Genomic DNA, 23,292 nt, shown 5'->3' with positions numbered 1-23,292 from the left:
TTTGCTAGCAATTGTGATTGTTTAAGCCACTGACATCTCTCAAATTAATTAATTGTAATAAAATCTAGCATTAGATCTAGACTTTGTTGTTTTGTATGGCACTTGTACTGGCTAGACTTTGTCATAGTGGTGAAAAGCTCACCCCATCACATTACTCACTGACACCCCGATTGGGCGGCAGACTTCTGATTAATTTAAGTGATCCAAAATTGATTAATATTCCCTCACGGCAGCACCCTGTGCGTCGCGCGGCGCCAGCTCTCTGCGCACGCGCATAAATACCGTCGCGGCGCGCATCCCGGCGCACTCGCGCGCACGGACACGCAACGGCGGCGGTGAGTTTTTTTTAAATGTTTGTTTTTTGTTTATTGTTTTGTTTACAAACTTTTAAAAGTTTTGGGCGCTTAAATATTAGCGATATCGGCCGAAAAACAATAGTGTCTGATTTCACGGTTTTTCATTTTGGTCAATTGTTTACGTGAAGAGAGAGAGTTTCTGTGAAGGGATAAAAAAGGTGTGAAATATTATCAAAATATTTATCAGGCAATGGCACTTATTTTGTGTCATCATTTTTGATTATTTTAATTTTTCTACGAATACATAGCGTATGTATCGGTAGCATATACGCAAGTGCTTTAGATTCATTTTGATTAGAATTTGTAACTGCGATGAAAGGGTTGGCCAGTCAGATTAGCGTCAGTCACTGAATGCCTAAGGAGCACATGTACCTTCTATAGGTAAATTATAAACTTAATCAGTAATTCATTAAAAATACTTGATCAATATTACAGAATAGCACTTTAACTGAAGACTAAGTAAGTAAATATATGCAAAACTAATCAGTGAAACCCGACCACTCTCTTCCTAGCATGTTGACAACAAACGGCGTCTTTAGGTAAACTTTCATGTGCAAATTAGCTTCCTTCGAACTCCTAATGGCTTTGACCCCGACGAAAGTGAAATTTTAGCAAACAAAAATGCATAAATTTATGCAGTAATTTACATTATACTAATCTTAATCGACCTCTATCGGAATCTCGTTAGATAAATTAAATTCACGTGAGTAAGATATAATTTAATATGATTATGTAATAATATTATGTTGATATGTGAAGAATGTCCACGCGACATACACAAATGTAAGAAAATAATTGATATAATTAATAAATCATGGAACAAAAGCACTTGTATATTATGTGTACGATTACATGTATACTTTAGACAATGGTTTTCAGTTAAGTATTTTGAAGTGCAATTTCAAAGAAAATTCGATAAGAGATAGATACAAATCATGATTTTAACTACGCTAAGTACGGATCTAAAAACTGGCCCTGGCGTATTGTTTATTGTTGATACTTCTGCATCAGTTATGTTTTGTTTTGCGTTCATTGACCGGGTCAGTTAATTTCATCCTTTATGTTAATACTTTCAGTGTCTTTGTGTTCTGGCTCTCATTTCTCTGTAGACAAAACTTTTTGAGTTGAGACACACCTCTCTTTGGTGCTACCGACAAAGGATAATGACTCCTTGGTGTTGCTAGTAATAATCATTTTACAAGTAAATAATTAAAATTTTATATACAGGGTGTTGCAAAAAGGGTATACTAAGCCGTGCAATGCTGGTTTCGGCTTAGTATACCCTTTTTGCAACATCCTGTACTTATTAAGTACGTACTGACCTATTTGTTACAAATATTACTGATTATCCCTTCAAGCATTACAGTCGTAAGCAATATGTATAATATAATTTCTCCTTCCATCTATGGAGATAGACAGAATATATTTTTTTCTGATTTTTTCATATGGCATCACAATTGTCCTTCACACTCACGCCACACATCAACAGCGTACCACTTAGTATTCCAGGCTGTCCTCACCCATATATGAACCCACATTCCTTTGTATTGAACCAACACGCCGACTGATGCCGTAACGTTTTACTAGGAAAAATTAATAATGATCATACAGTCGCGATCAATGAAAAAGTACCACTTGGCATTGCTGTTTCATCCTAACTTCCTAACTAATATTATAAATGCGAAAGTAACTGTGTCTGTCTGTCTGTCTGTCTGTCTGTTACTCTTTCACGCCAAAACTACTCAACGGATTTGAATGAAATTTGGTATACATACGGTCTAGAGCCTGGGAAACAACATAGGCTACTTTTTATCCCGGAATTCCCGCGGGAAAACTTTTTAGGCGAAGCGAAGCGCGCGGGAACAGCTAGTATGTAATATGTCGCTGGAACTTTTTCATTGCTCGCGACTATAGAGGGTGGTAGAGATAGTGTAGGTTTTTAAAATGTAAAAAAACTACTCTTACATACAAACTCACGTTGTTGTTTATACCAACCTAATGATTATTATAAAGAAAGTCGGTTATAGGTACGTAATTTTTTCTACACTGAAAAATGCCTAAGAAAATATTAATAAGTACGCAGGTAATTATAATATACATAAAGGTATAATATGTTTACAAATACAATAAGTCCTATTCTTTAAAGATTTCCTTCATTAGTTCATTCATTACTCAGGAATTTTGATCTCCCGGTAAATAGGTACGTAGGTACCAGTTCATTAAGTTCGACGAGGGAACCATTCTCCTTTCATCTTTTCAATCTGATATTATTTTTTCCCCGATGAAGCAATACTTACAGTACTTATATACCTACTTACAGTTGGTATTTTAGGTATATTTTGATCTATACAATGACTTACATAGATCGGTAATATGTAGCAATTTATAGTACCTATCCTAACTTATTTTTATTTTTTTTATTTTTTTGTCTGTCTGTTACTCTTTCACGCCAAAACTACAGAACGGATTTGAATGAAATTTGGTATACCTACGGTCTAGACCCTGGGAAAGAACATAGGCTACTTTTTATCCCGGAACTCCCACGGGAAAACTTTTTAAGGCGAAGCGAAGCGCGCGGGAACAGCTAGTAGGTAATAATCTTGATTATTATACTACATAATTGTCTGTTTATCTTATCGTAGTATCAGCTGATCGTTTTGAATTTTTAATTCAGTCTAGATGAAAATAAATCCAACATCAATCTCAATATTTATATACTCATCAAAGAATCAGACGCGAGTATCTGTGTAAAGTCCTACAACCATTTCATATCGATATTAGTTGCGAGAGCATACGCGATAGAAGTATTTAGTGTCGATGTCCGAGTCCATTCTCCTCCATAAAATACGGTCGCAAAGTAATGGCAAAGTGTCTTTTTAAAATTTAGACCTCAAACAAAGGGGATGTTTTCGAGGGTACGTTAAAAAAAAGTTTATTTATATTATTATTATGCATTCAGAAGTTGATGTTCGGGAGTCAACAATACGCCTCAATTATTAATCTTTGTTAAATTTTAGAAGTTGAGAACTTTTTTCTACGTATTTAAAAAAAGTTTCTTAGCGCTTTGCGGGAATGAATCCAGTTTGGTGGTTGCTCAATGGTCGCACAACTGTGTAAGTGACATGAGAATCTCAGCTCAGAGGCGAGGTCCTTGCACTGCCCATACGCAGTTTTTATAGACCTTAAACCTCAAAGGTGGTTTACGACTGCAAAGTAATTGTGCAGAGCCACGGACTGACTACTAAGTGTGAGTTAGACGACTTGCGAGCCACGAACTAGTGATGCCGGAGAAGTGGACACAACTACGGGAAAAATGAAATATTTGTTTAAATGTGTACGCGGGTTTGTTTTGCAAAATCGGCTATTAGTATTTTGGTGTTTGCTTAAGCGGATTCAAATTATATCGGATATTATATGAAAACGCAGAAACTTCCCTACGTAAGTATTCACAGGGCCAAAGAATATTTAGGGTTACCTTCCGGAAGAGTAGTAGTCATTTATGCACTTATTATTCATAAACAGTTTATCTTTGTCACTTCCTCTTTCCCCATAGTGCACAAATCAAAAGTATGATTGTGCTCCAAACATTTCGTATGCATTAGATAGTGTGGTTTTATTACAAACAGCTGTTTTTGCAATCCTGACTGGCTGTAATGTTGACTCAAAATAAAGTGTGATACAAAATAATATATTATTAAGAATATTTTACTTAAGTATTCATATTGGTGGTGTAGTAAATACGTCGATGCAATTGTTCACACTTCATGTACAATTAAAAAAATCAAAAGTTTAGTAAGTAACTTAAGTTTAGAATTTTAGATGTAAGAAGTTGATCCTCTTTAAGTTTGTTACTTTAAGTTTTTAAATAAAACATCGTATAAAAATTGTTAGAGATTTTGTATCAAAGTTGCCATATTCTATCAAATTCAAGTACGATCCGACCCTTTCTGAAATTCAGGTACGATCATAATGCAACATTGTTCTTTATGGCTATCTTTTATTTGTCTACTAAACACAAGGTTAGAGTCTCTTAACTTTACTTTAGAACTTCTGATTCCGTAGCGGTTAAAGCTCATGCCTAGATACAGCTACCTAGTTTTTAGTTTTATGCCGACATAATTATTAAGCTGGATTAAGTACCTACTCTACCTTTTAGTTTTTATTAAAGTTATTTTTATTACAATATCTAGTCAGCTGCAGCATCGACATCAATAATGTCTGTCTTAGTTAGTAGCTATTCATCCACCAAAGTCTGATTAACAATCTTCGTATTAAAGTATTGTTGACCAAAGAACATTGGGAACAATACTAAAATGTATGAAACAAGAAAATGACATTTGATTTGTTTCAAAGTGTGCTGATAAAGCCTCTAGGTATGAAGGTATCCCTCTTTTATATACCGGAATAGCAGAACTGTTATTGTAGCATTAAATAACCTAAGTGTTAGACTGGTTAAAACACTTTCACAAAGGATTAGGCTTAAATAATAAATTGTTTGTAACTTTACATAATCGGTTTAGAATATATTCCGCAGGGGTATGATGCTTAGGAGTAATTAAATTATCTTTTGTTACCACTAGGAGCCTTAAAATGAAATTATTTAAAATTGGAATTGTTTATACTTACTGGATTTATATTAGATTTGGGCATTCAATTATTAAGGGCCCCTTGCACCAACAAATTAAATCTAGATTTAGTGTCAAATGTCGATTTAAGAAACGTCAGTCCATATAAAATCTGACACTAAATCGAGATTTAACACTAAATCTAGATTTAATATGTTGGTGCAAGTGGCCCTAAGTCGAGCGTTTGAGCTTTGACATTTGGTTTCAAACAAGTTTTGTGTTTAGGTATAATTATGTTGTTTCGCGCTTCATTTCAACTTTCAACTTGTTGTTATTAAAATTAAGTTAGAATACAAAATAACTATCATAATAATATTTTCTTTTCTTTTAAATTCATAGTAACATCAGAGTCATTGAGTACTTAACTTTATCTGTACTTAAATAATTATTGTTTTTCTGTTTCAGAATCAAAATGCGTGCTCTTCTGTTGACGGCCTTCCTGGCCCTGACATGCTCCTCAGTTCAAGGTAAGTTTTGTTTTATTATTTACTCCAAAAACATATACAGATACCTCTAGCCTCTAAGTATGGTCATAATACACTCACGAGCAATGAAAAAATCCAGTAACATTAGCACCAAATTACTCCAAAGCGGAAAACGGTGTCTCTCTAAAATTGATCTAAGTACATTTAATTGCGCATCAGAATTTTACCATAACAAAAGTAAAGGAGAATGGCCATTTCTCTAAGGCGCCATGACCCGCCAGAGCAGCCATTGATGAAACATATACTGATGTTTAGTCCATGACTATAGTATATCCTGGTGTATTTTTTTATTATGAGGCATGGGAGAACGAAGATATGAAGGTGCTGAAAGATCAAAGTCTTCGTACTGACTAGATGGTTCCATCATACAATTTTTTTAAAAGTGGTTTAGAATTTTTAAAATATTTTTACCTCATTTAGAACACCTTTATCATTGAATAAAAATAGGTGTGGTTAGTGGCTGCACAGCGGGTCAGATATAGCCATTCTCATTTTGTAATTCAATTTTAAAATATACTTAATTATCTTATTGACACTCTCTCACTTGCTCCACTCCATTCATCCCCCCCAAACAAGATGAGGCTCCATTCATCCCCCTCAAACAAGATGAGGCTCCAATCATGCCACCATGAAATGACACAACATTTTCCCCTACAGCGGAGTCAGGCCGCGTGGTGTGCTACTTCAGCAACTGGGCGGTGTACCGGCCCGGGCTCGGCCGCTACGGGCTGGAGGACATTCCCGTGGACCTGTGCACCCACATCATCTACTCCTTCATAGGAGTGACTGAGAATACTCACGAGGTGCTCGTCATCGATCCTGAGGTAACTATCTATGTTATGGCCTACCTTTTTTTTTCAAATTTATTTATTTATTTCAAATTTATTTATTTAACTAATACACATTTAACATTTGAAAACACTGCGATTCTCACACTAGGGAAGCCTGTGACGTGAGAATCAGATTACGGGATGTTACATACGAATACCTACGGTTTATAGAGTTAAGTCAGTTAAGCGACAGGAATTTATACATGCAGAAACTAAAACTTACACTAATTACTTAAGTATGACAGATCTGATTGTATACAAAAAATAAAAATAAAAAATAATATTTACGTAAGTACTTAAATTATGCACGACCATTATCAGTAATTATAATAGTAATATACCTACTTAAATAACAATATAATAATAATATATAATAAATAAAAATCGCGACACGATCAACTTAGCACAGTTAAGTATTTATAGAGAGGAGAGATTCTATGTCATCATAGCTAAAACTGAGAAGCAGTTTCGAAACTTTATTTTTTACTTCCACAGCTGTGAGATCACGGATTGTGCAATTTTTTTCTATTTTATTATAGATTTGTAGTTGAGGAAAAGAGCCTACAGCATGCTTTGCTTTCTAGCATGGCTATGCTAGAAATTAAAGTCCAAATTAATTATGTCAAAGGTAAATTGAGCCAATATCCAATATCCAGCCAATATCTCCATAGTCGGTTAGATCGTAACCAGGGAAAGCTTGATCAATTATACGTCATCTCCATATTAAATTCTTGACAGATGTGTCAAAAGTCAAGCAATAATCCCTGGTTATGCTCTAATCCACTATGGAGAAAAAGGCACTTAATCTTTCAACTACTATAGGCTTGTATTCAGTTGCAGAATGTCACTTTAACAAAATAGCCCATATTTCCAAAATTTCCATTCCCAAAAATTCCTTGTTAATGTTTCTATACTTGTACGAATCAGTACGTGATGGTATCTGATTGCAATCAAACAAAATACGATCGAATGTATTCTTAGTTAGGTATATTAGGAAGATCTATTGATGAGATAATTGCCGATCATGATTGAGTTATGAAATCAAAATTCAATAAGTGCGATTACTTTAAACACTTGCAAATTTAAAACTAAATCCAATTAAAAGTGTAAACCCCAAATGGTGCAGTGTATTTCTCGGGAAGGCAATCTGCAACTTGCAGATTTATTACTTGACTTGTACAAACTGTATTTCATTAATGCCGCGTTCACTCGATCCAGTAGCGCATTCATTAAGAAAATGCTCAATATTGTAATTGCAGTAATGTGTAGGGAATATGATCACCATTGTAATCCCAAAAGGTGTAAATCCAGTTGTATCACTTTATTCAGAATAAGAAGTGAGAGAGCATGCTGGTTAATTTTACATTATTCTAAGATAAACCTATAAAAATATGTTTTTTTTCAAACACATACACACAAAAAAAAAACCGGCCAAGTGCGAGTCGGGCTCGCGCACAAAGGGTTCCGTAGCAGCAAAATTACAGTTAAATCAACCTATCTCAAAAACTATAAGAGATACTTTGATCAAACCAAAAATCGTTGAAAGAGTTAATTAGCATGCATCACCTCTATTTTTTTTAGAATTTTATACCCCGTAGTTATAAAAATAGAGGGGGGGGGACATACTTTTTACGACTTTGAGAGCTGATATCTCAAAAACCGTTCACTTTAAGAAAAATGTTTTTTAGAAAACTTTATATCATTTTAAAAGACCTTTCCATTGATACCCCACACGGGTATGTACATCGAAAAAAAAAATTTCATCCCTCAGTTACATGTATGGGGGGTAGGGTTTCGTTTTTCCCGACCATTTTCTGTTCCCGGGAAACGGGATTTTTTTTCATGATTTCCCGGGAATTCCCGGGAAACGGGAATTTATTTTAAATGCTAGTTTTTGATATTTTCGGGTATTAAAACACTAACAATTAAATCAAATATAGGTACTTTTATAACTCTTACTTTTATTACTCGTATAGGTAGAAAAAAGCAACAGTCAGATAAATTAACAACCAAAATTATAATGATTTGTTTTACATGCAAAATTATTTGTTTTTCTTAATTGTACATTAAACCAAAGGTATTATGATTAACAGTTTGAAAATAATATTATTCAAAATTAATTACACTTGAGGCAATGTTTTAGAAAAATTTAATTCATTCAGCGATTTATCGCTCAACATACTTCTTATTTTAGTTTTTTCTCTGCGTTAGTAATTCTATAAAAATAAACGCGGACACAAAACCGGGACATAAAAAAATATAATTATAAACAAACAAAAACCCGACTGCACGCTAAAAAGGTGAAAACAAGTCCCAATGTTAATGGAAAGTATCGTGGGCGGGGACCACCAGAGGTTTCACCATTTTGCTGAATGTTACTTAGAAAACGGCCTTATGTGGCGGTCAAGTTGGTCCCCGGAGTCCCCGCCTGCGATACTTTCCATTAACATTGGGACTTGTTTTCACCTTTTTAGCGTGCAGTCGGGTTTTTGTTTGTTTATAATTATATTTTTTTATTTGTAACTTTTTAGTTGTTTTTATTTTATGAAATTTTACGTCAGTAGTCGGGTTTTAGTTCATGAACATTTTTTATTTCAATAATTTTGGTGTTGTTATTTAAATACCTACAATATGCATATCTTTGAAATGTGCAAATCAAGCCCATTCATTTGATACCCCACACGGCATAGTTGCAAAAATATTATTTTTTCGATCATCACGTTATGTCCTCTAGAGGGCGCTATGTACATTTTAATGTAACGTCATCGCGCCATCAATACGCTTCTAACGATACCTCATACATCAAAATCTATCAAGCCGTTTAGGCTACAGGAGGGAACGAAGAAACATACAAATATACATACATACATACAATCGAAAAACATTACCCTCCTCACTCGGCAGTCGGGTAAAAAATATGACAGGCGTCACACTACCGTTAGCTTTTACATACTCTAGTCACATAATTACTATGTAAAAGCCGATATTTTTTTCGGTTTTAGGTAGGAGAAACAGATAAAGATGAAATATAGCATAGAATCGATAAAAAATAATACCCGGGAATTCCCGGGAACACGGGAACGAAACCCTAATGGGGGGCCCCACCCCCAATTCTTTTTTTTACTATTTAGTGTCATATTTTTGTAGCGGTTCATACAACACATATTCCCATCAAATTTCATCACTGTAGTACTTATAGTTTCCGAGTAAATCGGCTGTGACAGACGGACAGACGGACAGACGGACATGACGAAACTATAAGGGTTCCGTTTTTGCCATTTTGGCTACGGAACCCTAAAAAACACGCACTCACGCCTTGTACTAATGTACTCCCTTGCGGGGTAGGCAGAGGTGCATTGCTGCACCCACTTTTCGCCAGAGTGTTATGTTAGTCCCAATGTAATAGGGGGCGGGCCTATTGCCATTTTACGGGCACATCCAAGACCCGAGAACAAATATCTGTGTTTAAACAAATAACTGCCCCAGCCGGGAATCGAACCCGGGACCATCGGCTCAGTAGTCAGGGTCACTATCCACTACGCCATTCGGTCGTCTAAATGTTTTTTTTTTTCAAATGTAGCAATACCAATCCTACATCTAAACTGTGGTATTATCAGCCAAAACTATTCAAATGGATTTCAGTAGAGTTTAGAAGTTCTATCGAGTTTGGAAGTTCTTACGAAGTATCGTATGAATACGAATGTCGGTTAAGGTTTTCAATATCACGATGGACGTATGGCGACAGACTGTGTTCGAAGTGTTATGGCGCTATGAGGGACTCAGAAATCTATGGGTATATTTAGAGTATTGAGTAGATTGGACACTCCTTGTGAAGAGTATACAGGGTGTCCCAGAAGTCAACGTCATCCCTTAAAGGGCTGATAGGTCAGCTCATGAGAGGCCAAAATATCACAATATGACCTTAGTAAAAACTCAATAATTTTCGAGATATTGACACTTTTATAAATTTGCTGAAAATCGACACCTTGGATCAATTTTTTGCGTGCCGCCGGTACAAAAATCCATATTGTTAGAATTTGTTTGGTGTTGCATCACCCTGTATAGCCCTGCTATTGATCGCAGTCAAAAAAAATATCGAGTAATGCTGTATGTTTAAAAAAAACACGGTTTTCAAAGTCATAAAAGGTAATCGTATTTTTTTATAAACAACTTTGACTCTACATACTGTAAAAAAAATATACCACGCAAACCTGGCACCTAATTTTAAAAGATTGCTCATTTAATGCAGTTTCCAAAATGGTATGAAACGTTGCTATTGTTTCCATTAACAAAAAAGTTATTGCTATTTTAGTACAAAACGACCTCGATGTAAAATTGTTTGAAGGAAATTTATCTGACTGAATTTATTAAGGACTAGCTGTTCCCGCGCGCTTCGCTTCGCCTTAAAAAGTTTTCCCGTGGTAATTCCGGGATAAGAAGTAGCCTATGTTCTTTCCCAGGGTCTAGATCGTATGTATACCAAATTTCATTCAAATCCGTTCAGTAGGTTTGGCGTGAAAGAGTAACAGACAGACAGACAGACAGACAGACAGACAGACAGACACAGTTACTTTCGCATTTATAATATTAGTTAGGATAAGTCATGTTGGAATGAGTAAAAGTAAAATAGGTGGTGGCAACGTAGATGACGCAAAAATAGCTAAGAAAAAACTTACCAAACTCTTATAAAACATATTTTGCGTTTTTAACACCTTATTTAAAAAAACAAACATTTATTGACTTTTATTTTTATTTCTCGAAAATTATCGAGTTTTTACTAAGGTCATATTGTGATATTCTGGCCTCTCATGAGCTGACCTATCAGCCCTTTAAGGGATGACGTTGACTTTTGGGACACCCTGTATATGACTAGCTACGAGAAATGGCCGATGAATATGATAATAATTTACTAGATCTTCACAAACTTGTATGATGTTAGTCAGAGTCCGAGCTTTCTCGTGGATACGAATAAAATGTAGGTGCAAAAATTGCATTTTCTTCCAACCTGATTACACATGGAAAAATAATAGGCGATTACCTATCTGCATTTCCAGCCACTAGATCTCAGGCGGGAAAGTAGCTGGTTCAGTGTGAACGCAGCTTAGCGCCCGTCAACGAATTAGTCTTAGTTCCATACAGTTTTCAACATAGACGTTCGTTATTTATGCAAAAGGGCCCCGAAGGATAAATAAATTTTGAACACTTCGTTGACGCATTATTTTGTAATTAACTGAAGTTTACTGCGTCTTGCTTGGCACAATTTAATAATGTCTACTCGGTTCTCTCTTGAGAATTGAGAATTTGGCAACGTTATAATATTATTGTTTACGGACGATTTTGCTTTCAGCTAAGCAGCCTATTTCTCAAGCGACTTTAAACTACAAATTAATAATATGTAGTGTAGATATGCACTAAGTATCTCTGCCAGGACTGCCAGTATACATTTTAATAAAAAAAACCTGAAGATCAAAAGCCATTCATGGAGATTTCACCACAGTTTCATTTTCTTTTCAACGTAAGGTCAACACAAGTAGGAACGGGATATTAACCTAGCTATTTGTTCGAAGCTATGCATACGCCTATTGTCTCTTGGTGGTAATGTGGGTGTAAGGTTTACCGGTAGGTTCTCACGGCCTTTACCTTACTGTACCTTGATGACACTTCTGGAATAGACCACGTGTTACTGGGTGTTATTGTGTTACTAATAATTACATTTTCCTAATAACAGATTGATTTAATGTAGCTTCGTTAGGAATCCTAACCAAATTGGAGTGTACACGTGTGTATGTGTATTATTTCATGTTGAACACAGCTTTTAAAATAAACTGAATATAAATGAAGCTGTGTTTTCATTTTCATATCATGCGCGAGACAAAACGGCAAAAAAAGTCTCTCGCTCTCTACGAATTTTTTGTGCTAGTTTGGTACAACCTACGTTCATTATAGCACCGAGCTACAGAAAGATTTTACCAGTAGGTAGGTACCTGATTGTACATAATATAATGTACAATTTTAATATTAGATGTCATAAAATATTATTATACATACTTATGCATATAATAATGCTTTGTAAGTATGGTGGCGTAGCGGATAAATCCTCGTTCTCTCTTTCGGGAGACCGTAGATGGACATCCTGGAATGTAGGTACCTACCAACGAATATCTATTACCATGGACTCTCACCGTAAAGGAAAACAATGTGAGGAAACCAGCTCATGTAGATTATAGCTAGTACCAGAGTGTCCGGTGCACATTAAAAAACGGCTTGTACTTATGTGTACATATATCATGTATGAAGAGGCCATCTCGCAGCTTGAAAACATCTGACAGTCTGGTTGACCACTTACCCAACAACTCTCAGCACAAGCTTACTTGTGCCCACAAACCCACACTAGGCCAGTGTGGTGAATTAGGCCTACACCCTTCCTTCATTGGAAGGAGACCCGTGCCCCAGCAGTGTGGACGTGATGGGTTGTGATAATGAACTTAACTACAAGTAAATGTATTTACTGTCTCCCCACAGCTGGATGTAGACCAGGGCGGGTTCCGCAACTTCACCTCGCTCAAGGCCAGCCATCCCAAGGTCAAGTTCACGGTGGCCGTGGGCGGCTGGGCGGAGGGCGGCTCCAAGTACTCGCGCATGGTCGCTGACAAGAAGTCCAGGATGGCCTTCGTCAGAAGCATTGTTGGTGAGTTTCACTTCATTAAGGAAGAACGGGATGTGAGTTATCTCAACTTTTGCGACATCTAAGCTTCCTGCTAAAATTTACACGGGAGCTACGCTGGCTGGGCTGAAATTACGGGGATATCTACAAAGGTTCCACTCGAGAGAGCCACGTACATGAGCTTCAGCCCCTCTCAAAATAGAGTAGAATATGATAGAATAGGGGTGTGAGTTTAAGGCTCGTCAGTCTGCTGCATAGGTCAGTGTCAGTCACCTGTGCCAAGTGTTTTTTTATGCAATAAATTCACTTAGTAAAACAAGAAATTAACAGATTTGAGTACAGTTGTGTTTGTTGATGAAAATGTTGTCTGTATTCAATTCAATTTAGCGTATCCTAAGAATTTCGAAATAACAACCCACATCCTGCCAGGTTATTAAAATTCGCAGTAGTCTCGTTCCTCATTTTTATAAAAGCGTTTTTTACACTAACATAAATTAGCCACGAAAATCTAGTTTCCTATTATTTATTAAGAACTCCTTGTGCTCTTATATATCTGCAAAACATTTATCAAGTTGCTTATTTATGAGTTTTTCGTCCAATTCGCTTGGCCAATTTCTCTACTTTTCTTGTATCTCCACGCAATATATTAGCTAAGTTTTATCCCACGCTCTAACTTTCATGAACACTAATTTAGCTGATCTGGCTTTATGATAATGACCAAGTTTTTTTTGGATCCTTACGGATATTGTAAGGAAGAAACTAACCTAGCAGTACTAATGAGTTTTTTTTAACATACATGGGAATTTCACCTAATCAACAATAGCATTATTGTGAAATTAATTAGCCCTACCAGTAGTAACAAACTGCTTACGTTGGTATGAGTATGAGTACTTTAGGGAACTTTATCACAACATGACTTCAACATCTTGCTTGCAGCGCCTTGGTATAGCAAACTAGAGCAAATTAATTCCTGCCAAGAAATAAAAATAATTGCCAAGACATTTTGTATTTCTTTCTAATTTTTTGGTGTTAACCAAATCACTGGTTTTAAGCATAAACTTTTGTTGAGGTGGTTGTGTAACCAAGGTTAACATTTATAGCAATATACAAGGTTTCAAAAAGATTTACAGTATAAGCCAAAGGGAGTGACTCAGGGAGTCATATTAATTGTTCTCCGACTTTTTGAAATATCTTTTTGCAACACCTTGTATAAGTACATACAGCTTCAAAATCGTCGCCCTTACCGAGACCCTACTAATAGGTACAATGTACATTATGCACATAATAATTTAGTTATAACTTGGATACACGTGCGCGCGCTCAGTTCTCCAAGAGGGGGTCACTCTATTTGACGAAAAACTAAGTTTCGGAGCGCTGTTGCTCGATCTTCAACTCTCTTTAGTTGTATTAAACGTGCCGATTGCACGACAGCTCTCGTCCGTTCGTTTTTCGTCAGTATAGAGTAACCCCCCAGGGGCGGGCGCCGGGGGGCGGCAACTGTAAGTGATATCCATATACACAGTAGTTTTCAACAAGCTGTTGCTCCGTTGTTTCATTCAAAAACATTCTAAACTTTTACTTCAATTCAATTTGGCTAGGCTGTAGGTGTAGATACCTTTTAAAATTTAAATTATTATAGAAATTAGAATTTTTGTATGTAGCTTTTTGTGGTAAGAATGCTTACATTAAATATAATGAATTGCGAAGAGAACTGAAGTGTCTCTTGAAGTTTCAATCCTAAGAGAAGTTTAGCTGGCTTATGCGGTGTGTGAACTTTGCCATTTATCTCAGTGTCACTGAAACTAAAGTTAAGAATTATGAAAAGCGCCGGTTTCCTGTAGGTAGCATATTATTCTACTCCGGCGACAGAGTGTTGTAAAACTAAAGTTTTTAAATATACTACCCTGTATAACAATTCTCTTCACCATAATGTAGCATGTAGGGTTAGGTACAGTAAGCAAAGGAGATATGTATGCCACACAAGCACAAACAGTTTGATCCTAATTTAAGACTCTTGGGTGGAAGATAAGTGACTCAAAATAATGTTTTATAGATACATATTTTATTAAACAGACTATCTATAAAGTTTAAGTATTTGTCTTGTCTTGTCACGAAACAACCGTCAGTGGATCATAAAATTAAAGTGTTTTCGCTGGGGTGGCATACTCAGGTAGGTTTATCTTTGTGTTGACTGTACTTACGTTTTAACTTAATATGTATAGTATGTATTGTATGTAAGTATGTAGGTAATTAACATACAAGAACAGTCAACATACAAACTATGTAGTTCAAGTTATCACACTAGTAAGTTGGAATGGAGCACAAACAGGCAAGAAAGCGATTCAACTGAATGCTCATACCTTATGCCTCACGCGTCCCTTATTGCAGTTGCTAGGCAATTTTGAAGCGGTATAGTCAATTCGTAGTACATACAGATTACTACCTACATACATCAAATGTGAAAAACGGATAATGGATGTTGTGAAAATATTATTTTTTTTACTTTGTACTTGGGTATATACATACTTAACCTTTTGCAACTCACTAAATATGGTATTTATAAGCATTTTTGTATTGGACTGAAGTGCAATAAATTAAGTAACTACCTGCTGCAGTTAATTCTTATGTAATTGACTTTATAGCCTGTAAAAGTGTACACATTGGTGCCTTGATTTGACAGTATACGGACAGAAAGACATGTCTCTAAGATATTTAATGCCGACAATAGCTTAAAGTTAAGTTTACTTTATTGCAACTCGGCTTAGGATCGTTGCGCTGACCAGAATACTACGCTTGAAACTATGCAGTCTGGTGGTTTTGCTATTATTCCGTCGCAACAGCAAAAAGCTTAATAGGCACTTGAATTTCCTTGAAACAAAACATGAATAGAGCTTCAGTTTTTATGAGACGTTAAACAGCCAAGTACGGAATATTTCAGCAAGGAACTCCACTTCCTTAGCTGAATGAAACGTCTAATTTAAGTTGGTAGTAGGGGCTTGCTAAACCAGTAAACTTAACTTTGTTTCTTCTTAATCGTCCATCGTAAACAAGGGTTTATTTTAACTGTAACTTAAAATTTCAAATGAAGAAGAGGTCCTTTATACGTTTCACGTGTTTGTCTGTGGGCATACAATTTATATTCGTAGCTGGGTAAGGTTAGGTCAGGGTAAAAAATGCTCATTATGCATTTTTGAACGAATAATAATCGACATTCCCTTAACAAATGCAATTTTGACCTGCGCATAGTCAAGTTACGGGGACTCCTAGAGCATGATAATTTTGTCCACATCCCAGATTAACTTAGCAAATGCTACTTTACCTACACATTGGTCACTACGACTCCTAGACTATAACACTTTTATCCATATTCTAGATTTCCTCAACAAGTACAACTTCGACGGTCTCGACCTGGACTGGGAGTACCCCGGAGCAGCTGACCGCGGCGGCTCTTTCTCCGACAAGGACAAGTTCCTGTACCTGGTCCAGGAGTTGAGACGAGCCTTCCTGAGGGTGGGCAAGGGCTGGGAGCTGACCGCTGCGGTGCCGCTGGCTAATTTCCGACTGATGGAGGGGTACCATGTGCCTGAGTTGTGCCAGTAAGTGGATTGTTTTATTTTTTCAGACGTTATGAGGGCTGAAACCTTATAAGGGGGAAGGTCTACCTTAAATATTGAAGATAGGTGGTTATTTCAATGAAAGGATAATTTATTTCACCAAACTGCATTCAAAAGGCATCGCATCATCGTCTGGCTGAATGAAACCAGTTAAATACGGATAATATAAAACAGCTGACTTTATTGTACCGATGTGTAACGGTTCTATGTGGCTTCGTCGTGGGATATCCTTTAACCAAATAGATTACTAAAATCCCAAAAAGTGCCGCCAGACTACCTGCTGCTTGCGGCTCATACATAATGAATTCACAAACTACAGCTCTCTCAACTAAACCCGTCCACCTAAAGTGACTAGACTTTTCAGCCGGCAGACTTGGCTGTCTGCGTGATTATACACAATTTACTTCCAGAGTGATTTAAAGTTGCTGGACTTTTCAGCCTTGCCTTGGCTATTTACGTGATTAATCTACAGTATGTGTGTCTTCCAGGGAGCTGGACGCGATCCACGTGATGGCGTACGACCTGCGCGGCAACTGGGCCGGGTTCGCGGACGTGCACTCCCCGCTGTACTCCCGCCCTCACGACCAGTACGCTTACTCCAAGCTCAATGTGGTAAGCAGCTTTAGAATAAAGTGCTGAAGTGGCAGATCACTATGTAAAACCCGATTATCTGTGGGGTAAACGAGGTCTGGAGGAGGTCTCTCCTCACGACCAGGCAAGCGTATTAGATAGGTATCCGGTAGTGGCTGGATGAGGAAGGCCATAGACAAGGCGGTGTCATGGCGGTCCTTGGGAGAAACCCTCCACTAGTTGATGGTTACAGACTGATGAGGACCATGTAATGTTGAACCAAATTAAATGGCTTCCAATTTTGATCCCAATTTTTTGCCTACCAGAACTGAACTTACTTCCACCGTAATGTAGTCAAAGCTTTTTTAAATCCAAGACAGAAGTTCCCCAAAAAAGTTTAGTAGCCGTAAGTGCTTTAATAAATGCAATGCATTTAAGTATGTAGCTCAATATACATTATTTCTACACCTTCTAACTATTTTAATCTCTCCCCAGAACGACGGCCTCAAACTGTGGGAGGAGAAGGGTTGTCCGGCCAACAAGCTGGTCGTGGGCATCCCGTTCTACGGTCGTTCGTTCACTCTGTCGTATGGCAACACCAACTACAACCTCGGCACATACATCAACAAGGAGGCCGGCGGTGGCAACCCTGCGCCCTATACTAATGCTACTGGATTCTGGGCGTATTATGAGGTAGGGTTGTGAGTTACAATAATAATGACCGCAGTGGCGATTCTCGGACTATTATGCCGATTCATTTTTGCCGTTCTTTGATAACTACCTATTGTGTTTTAAATGTAAACATCTACATAGAGTACAAATTTCAGAACTTCGAAACTCCAAAGATAGAATTGATTAGCTAATATTTAACCGTTAAAATGGAATATAAAACTAATGTATGAACTGTGACAATACGGCTATTCCTGGCAATGCCATTTCATTACTTACACATCGCAGAATTCAGGAATTCTCTTCTATTTCCGATCATAGTGGGTGGGCTTTGTGTGCTATTTTTAAGTTAACAAGGTACATTTTCGGATGAGTGTGCAGGTTTATTCCTGAAATGTGACTTTAAAATACAGAAAGGAAGTAAAGGTGTTAGTTTTGCTCAGGGTTTTGAAAATACGTGGGAAATCAAAGGGTCACGTTACTTGAAAATCGTAGGTAGGTGGAAATGGTTCTTGCTATGCTTATCAGAGTTATTTTGCGACTTGATACCAGAGTGTCATAAATTTATGAAAGTAAAGTAGGTATCTTTAATACTCTAAATAGGCTATTTGGAATACGTAAAATAACCTACGTATACACGTAGTTTCTGAAGGCGTAAATATAAATTTTTGTAGGTAATGTCGCAATTTAAACTTGCGAGTAATATGAAAAATTAGATCAGCCAATAAAAAGAAACGAATTTCTTCAAAATACATAAAAACCTAGAGTTCTATGAATTTAAAATTTGTTAACGCCACAATGGTATTCCAGATCTGCACCGAGGTGAACAAGGAGGGCTCCAACTGGACCATCAAGTGGGACGAGCAGGGCAAGTGCCCCTACGCCTACTCGGGCACGCAGTGGGTCGGCTACGAAGACCCCAGGAGTGTCGAGATCAAGCTTAACTGGATCAAGGAGAAGGGGTATTTGGGTATGTGGATGGTTGTGTAGTCGTATTGGAAGTGAGATCCCTGGGCCCTAAGGCTTAGGGGTTGGGAATCTTCCGTCAGGTTAGGGTCGCTTCCCTTTCAGTGTGTATAGGCTCTTATGTGTATCGTTTGTGCTTCGGACGGCACGTTAAGCCGTGGGTCCCGGTTGCTGTTTCGGTAGCAATCGAAGACTTGGGGTAGCTTGAAAACCTCTGACAGTCGGGGTTGCCCACTTACCCGACAACTCTCCCGGCACAAGCTTGCTTGTGTTGGGGTCCACCAACCCGCACTAGGCCAGCGTGGTGGACGATGGACGGTGGACGATGCCTGAAACCCTTCCTTCCCCAACCCGTGCCCCGTGGCTCGATCCGTGCCCCAGTGTCGCAGTGAAGACGTGATGGATTATGATGATGATGATCTGTTCCAGGTGCCATGACCTGGGCGATCGACATGGACGACTTCCAAGGTCTCTGCGGTGAGAAGAACGCGCTCACGAAGCTGCTGCACCAGCACATGGCTCCGTACCAGGTGCCGCCGCCCAACCCTGGATCTACCACGCCTACTGTGAGTAGCTCTTTATGACTGTGTATCTCTTTTTAACTACAGAGTAATGGTACAAGCTCCTTCTGTGAATAGCTCAGTTATGTATACTATTGTGTCTCTTTTTAACCTCACGGTTACTGCTGGAAGATGGGAGCGTTTGATGGATTAAATGAGGACTGTTACTATACAATTATTACGATTAGGATTTTAGTTTCCAAACTATACTGTTACTATGAGAATTCTTTTGAGCTTATTTTTATCGGTCTGAAAGAAAGCTATTAACGAATGATGCTATAAAAGCTATAATTTGAATGGATTCGAAGCAAGCAAACCAAGCAGGTCACATAAATAATCGTGACTGCATAAGAACTAAACGAATAATCTAAAAACAATGTATTTTTTTGTTCAACAGCCTGAATGGGCGCGCCCACCATCAACCACCCCAGACCCATACGAAGACGTGGTCCCGGCCGGGAACAAACCCGCGACCACTGCGCGACCCCAGGCCACCACCACCACTACCAAACGCCCGACTACCCCCGCCGTTGCCATGACAACCACCACCACGGCTAGACCCACTGAGGCAGCGACAGTGTCTACGGCTGCTACTACTGAAGCCTGCATTGATACTGAGGTCCCTGAGACTCCTGAGGTTCCCGAGGTGAGACTGGAATGAGGAAGGCAATTGTGCAAGTAGGCGGCTGATGACGTCATGAGGTTGCAGACGACGACGTGTCGCAACGTCACTGCAATTTCTGTATAATTAATTTGGCACAACCTCATGTCGCCTGCCTTCATTTGCACCTTGACTACCTAATGTGAGATTTTTATAATACGATAAACTTTTGTTTTTTGTTGTCTACGTACATAATTAGGTATACTTAAGCTCTTTCTAAAGAAATAGCTACAATCACATGGGTTTTATATTCCAATGGTTACCTTTATATTCCATTAGCTACCTTACCTCTACTCTACTACAAAAATTTATTAAAGAAAGCCGGAAAAACGTTGCACGCACACCTTAATCTTTCAAATGAGTGGATAGATATTAGGTACAGAAAGTAGGTCGGCCTGCCACATAACCTATTTTGTTTGTGTCTGCTGACACTAATTCCTCCAAGTTAGCCCGCTGTCGTGAACGGATCATTAATCATGTTGTGATAAGCTATTCAATCCACATAGATAAGATAAGATAAGATATTCTTTATTTGCACACATAGCTTTCGTATACAAATATTACTTCTTTACCTTCTACGCGGCATCGACCTTTATGGTTCCTACCTACTTATGTCCTAGTTCCTATATGGTTCTACCTTTTTTGGCATAATATTTTTTTGCCTAATCTCGTATTGCATAGTAACGTTTGGTCAAAGTCTCGTTACGCCGAAAATCGTATGGCATAAATCTCGTTTAGTAAAAAGTTATTTCGCATAACATTGTTTAGCCTAATAATGGTATGGCCAAATCTTGAATAGCCTAATAATGGTATGGCATAGGTTTATACAAAGTAATAATATTCGTTTGGCTTTAACTTTGACGGAGCGTCTCCCTACAAAGCGCAAACTGGTGACTTGTATTGTTTCCGCTGTTTGGAATACGCTCCGCTCCGCTTCGCTGCGCTCCGCTTTGGTTTTGATGAACATGTACACCTAACACGCTCCTCCTCGCTTTGCTCGTCGTCGCACCTATTTTTAGGTTTCGATCTCATGGGGTTTGTAATAATTATATTGGTCGTTAACTTTCGATTTTTTGATCATACAATATCGTGATTTTCGGGATGTAGGAGAAAAATACCACAATTTGTACATTTACTACATACTTCATATATATTTATTAAGATAAAATTAGGAGAAACAAGATTATACATAGGTATAGACGAACATAAATTTGAGCAAACGAAACTTAGGTGTTTAAAGATTGTGCCTAAAGAGTTTTAGACGAAACGAGCCTTATGCCACATAAGTCTTGGCAAAGTGATGGTTCGGCCAAAAAAGTTTAGACCATACGAGTTATGCGAAATGAGTTTTGGTCAATAAAGATTATGCGAGATGAGCGGAACCCTTCCTATATACTGTATATTATGTTTGTGTCCTGAGTTAGACGATTACCAATTTTTTTTATTTCTAGAATCTAGGAACCTAGTTAGTGCATTTGGTTTGACATAGCTCCTAATCTTCTTTTGTATGTAAAAATGGGATGGTGAAGTTATTTGCGTGTCAGTAATCCTATTGGTCCCATTTAGTTCTTAGATTTTTGTTATTAACATGTAAAAGTACCGTTTGATTGAAATCCTCATAATTATGTACCTACTTCTGACAAAGTACTTACCTATGCAATTTGTTTACGTTTTTTAATACTACGTTCTTCAAAAACTATTTAATCCTTAAATCTTTAAAATAAGTTTGTTTATTTCAAACTACGAGTATGTTTCACCCTGTAGGTACTTACTTATATCCTTTTTTTCAGGAGAATGAAGTGGACGCTAATGACGTTTGTTACGCACAAGACGATTACATGGCGGATAAGAAGGCGTGTGATAAGGTAATTATTCAATGAAAACATCAATCATTTACATAAAAATGCATACAGTAAAGTTTTCATATTCGTAATAAATAATCGTAAGAATAGTTTTTTTATGGGTTGTTTTGGACAAACTTTGGAAATGTGGAGAATATTTTATTGACATCATACCAATAATGGCAAAACTTTAAATATGCAATAAAGTGCAGTCATTATCACGTTCGAACATCTAGTCATACCAGCGGACCTAGTGTAACTTTTGATAGTTATTACCTTTAAGAGTTTGACGCCAGTTTCCGCTAGAGGCGCCACTTTGTATGCGAGAAAACTAAACCTTTCATAGCTTATTAATATATTTTTATTAACTTTCCAGTACTGGCGTTGTGTGAACGGCGAGCCGGTGCAGTTCTCGTGCCAGCCGGGCACCGTGTTCAACGTCCAATTGAACGTCTGTGATTGGCCAGACAGCGCCAATAGAAGTGACTGCCAGATGTGAGCTTGTAGCACCGATTAGTAACCAATGCTCGCTCCGTATCACGTGACCGCGTGGACGACCATTGGATCGCGTTCTCAGCTAAATTGAACAACTGTAACACCCGAATTAATGTAAATCTTCGAAAGCACGTTTTTAGGCCAACTTACAAAGTAGGGGTTGACGTTTTTTCAGTTGTAGTTATGTGCTCAAGGTTCAGATTTAGTTCAGCGGGTCTTATAATCCACGAATCGCTCAACTAAGTATTAGTAATTACTTACGTACATACATACTTACTTACCTACAATTACAACCTAAAAAAACATGTTTGGAACTATTGTCACGCTTATATTGAAACATTGAAACAATATATGGTGCCGTTGAAATAAATCAACAGTTACTAGTTCTAAGTTTACAATAAGTGCTAAGAATAATTTATTACAGCTATTTAGCATTGCCGTACTAAGTAATTGTATGTTCTTACAATGAACTTTTTACGCTAATGTTACACATTCTTTAAAGTTAAGTAAAAGTTAAAATAAGGAGTTATTTGCTATTTCTAATATACTCGATTTAAATAATGTAAAATTTGTGTTCAGTAAATACATTTTGACTTGTACAAAAGTCAAGATTGTATTTTACAATATAGGGACGTAAACTAAGACTGCATTTAAAAATAGTGTAATTTGTAAAATACAAAACATGTACTTAGTTAAGTATACATTATATTTATTGAAATAAAATTTATTATAAGTACATCATTCAACAAATTAATAATAAATATTTAATTGACTTTGAATATTATACGTACCTTCCGCTATCTTCTCATTAAAATAGCGTAAAAAGCACCAAGTATATACATAAATAAATACTTGTTCACGTCCAAACGATTAGATAAAGATAAAAAACATAGTATAAGTAATTTTGAAAAAAATATTTTGATTTTTTTTTATAATAAAAAAAACAAAAAAGGTTT

General features: G+C 37.3%; 1 protein-coding gene across 1 annotated transcript; it reads left to right on the top strand.

Moving 5' to 3' along the window:
• Positions 1–239: 239 nt before the first annotated feature.
• On the top strand, positions 240–22,365 carry LOC105389028 (endochitinase). Its single transcript, XM_038106513.2, has 12 exons — positions 240–335; positions 5,387–5,448; positions 6,124–6,290; positions 12,819–12,984; positions 16,334–16,556; positions 17,063–17,186; positions 17,640–17,837; positions 18,624–18,783; positions 19,209–19,345; positions 19,737–19,985; positions 21,791–21,865; positions 22,218–22,365. Exons 2-12 carry the CDS (start codon positions 5,394–5,396, stop codon positions 22,338–22,340), a joined length of 1,677 nt encoding a protein of 558 aa, XP_037962441.1. The 5' UTR covers positions 240–335; positions 5,387–5,393; the 3' UTR covers positions 22,341–22,365.
• The last annotated feature ends 927 nt before the right edge of the window (positions 22,366–23,292 follow it).

This window comes from Plutella xylostella, chromosome 7 (genome assembly GCF_932276165.1).
Source record: "Plutella xylostella chromosome 7, ilPluXylo3.1, whole genome shotgun sequence".
In the NCBI taxonomy this organism is placed as follows: Eukaryota; Metazoa; Arthropoda; class Insecta; order Lepidoptera; family Plutellidae; genus Plutella; species Plutella xylostella.
This window is presented reverse-complemented; position numbering and strand designations above follow the sequence as displayed.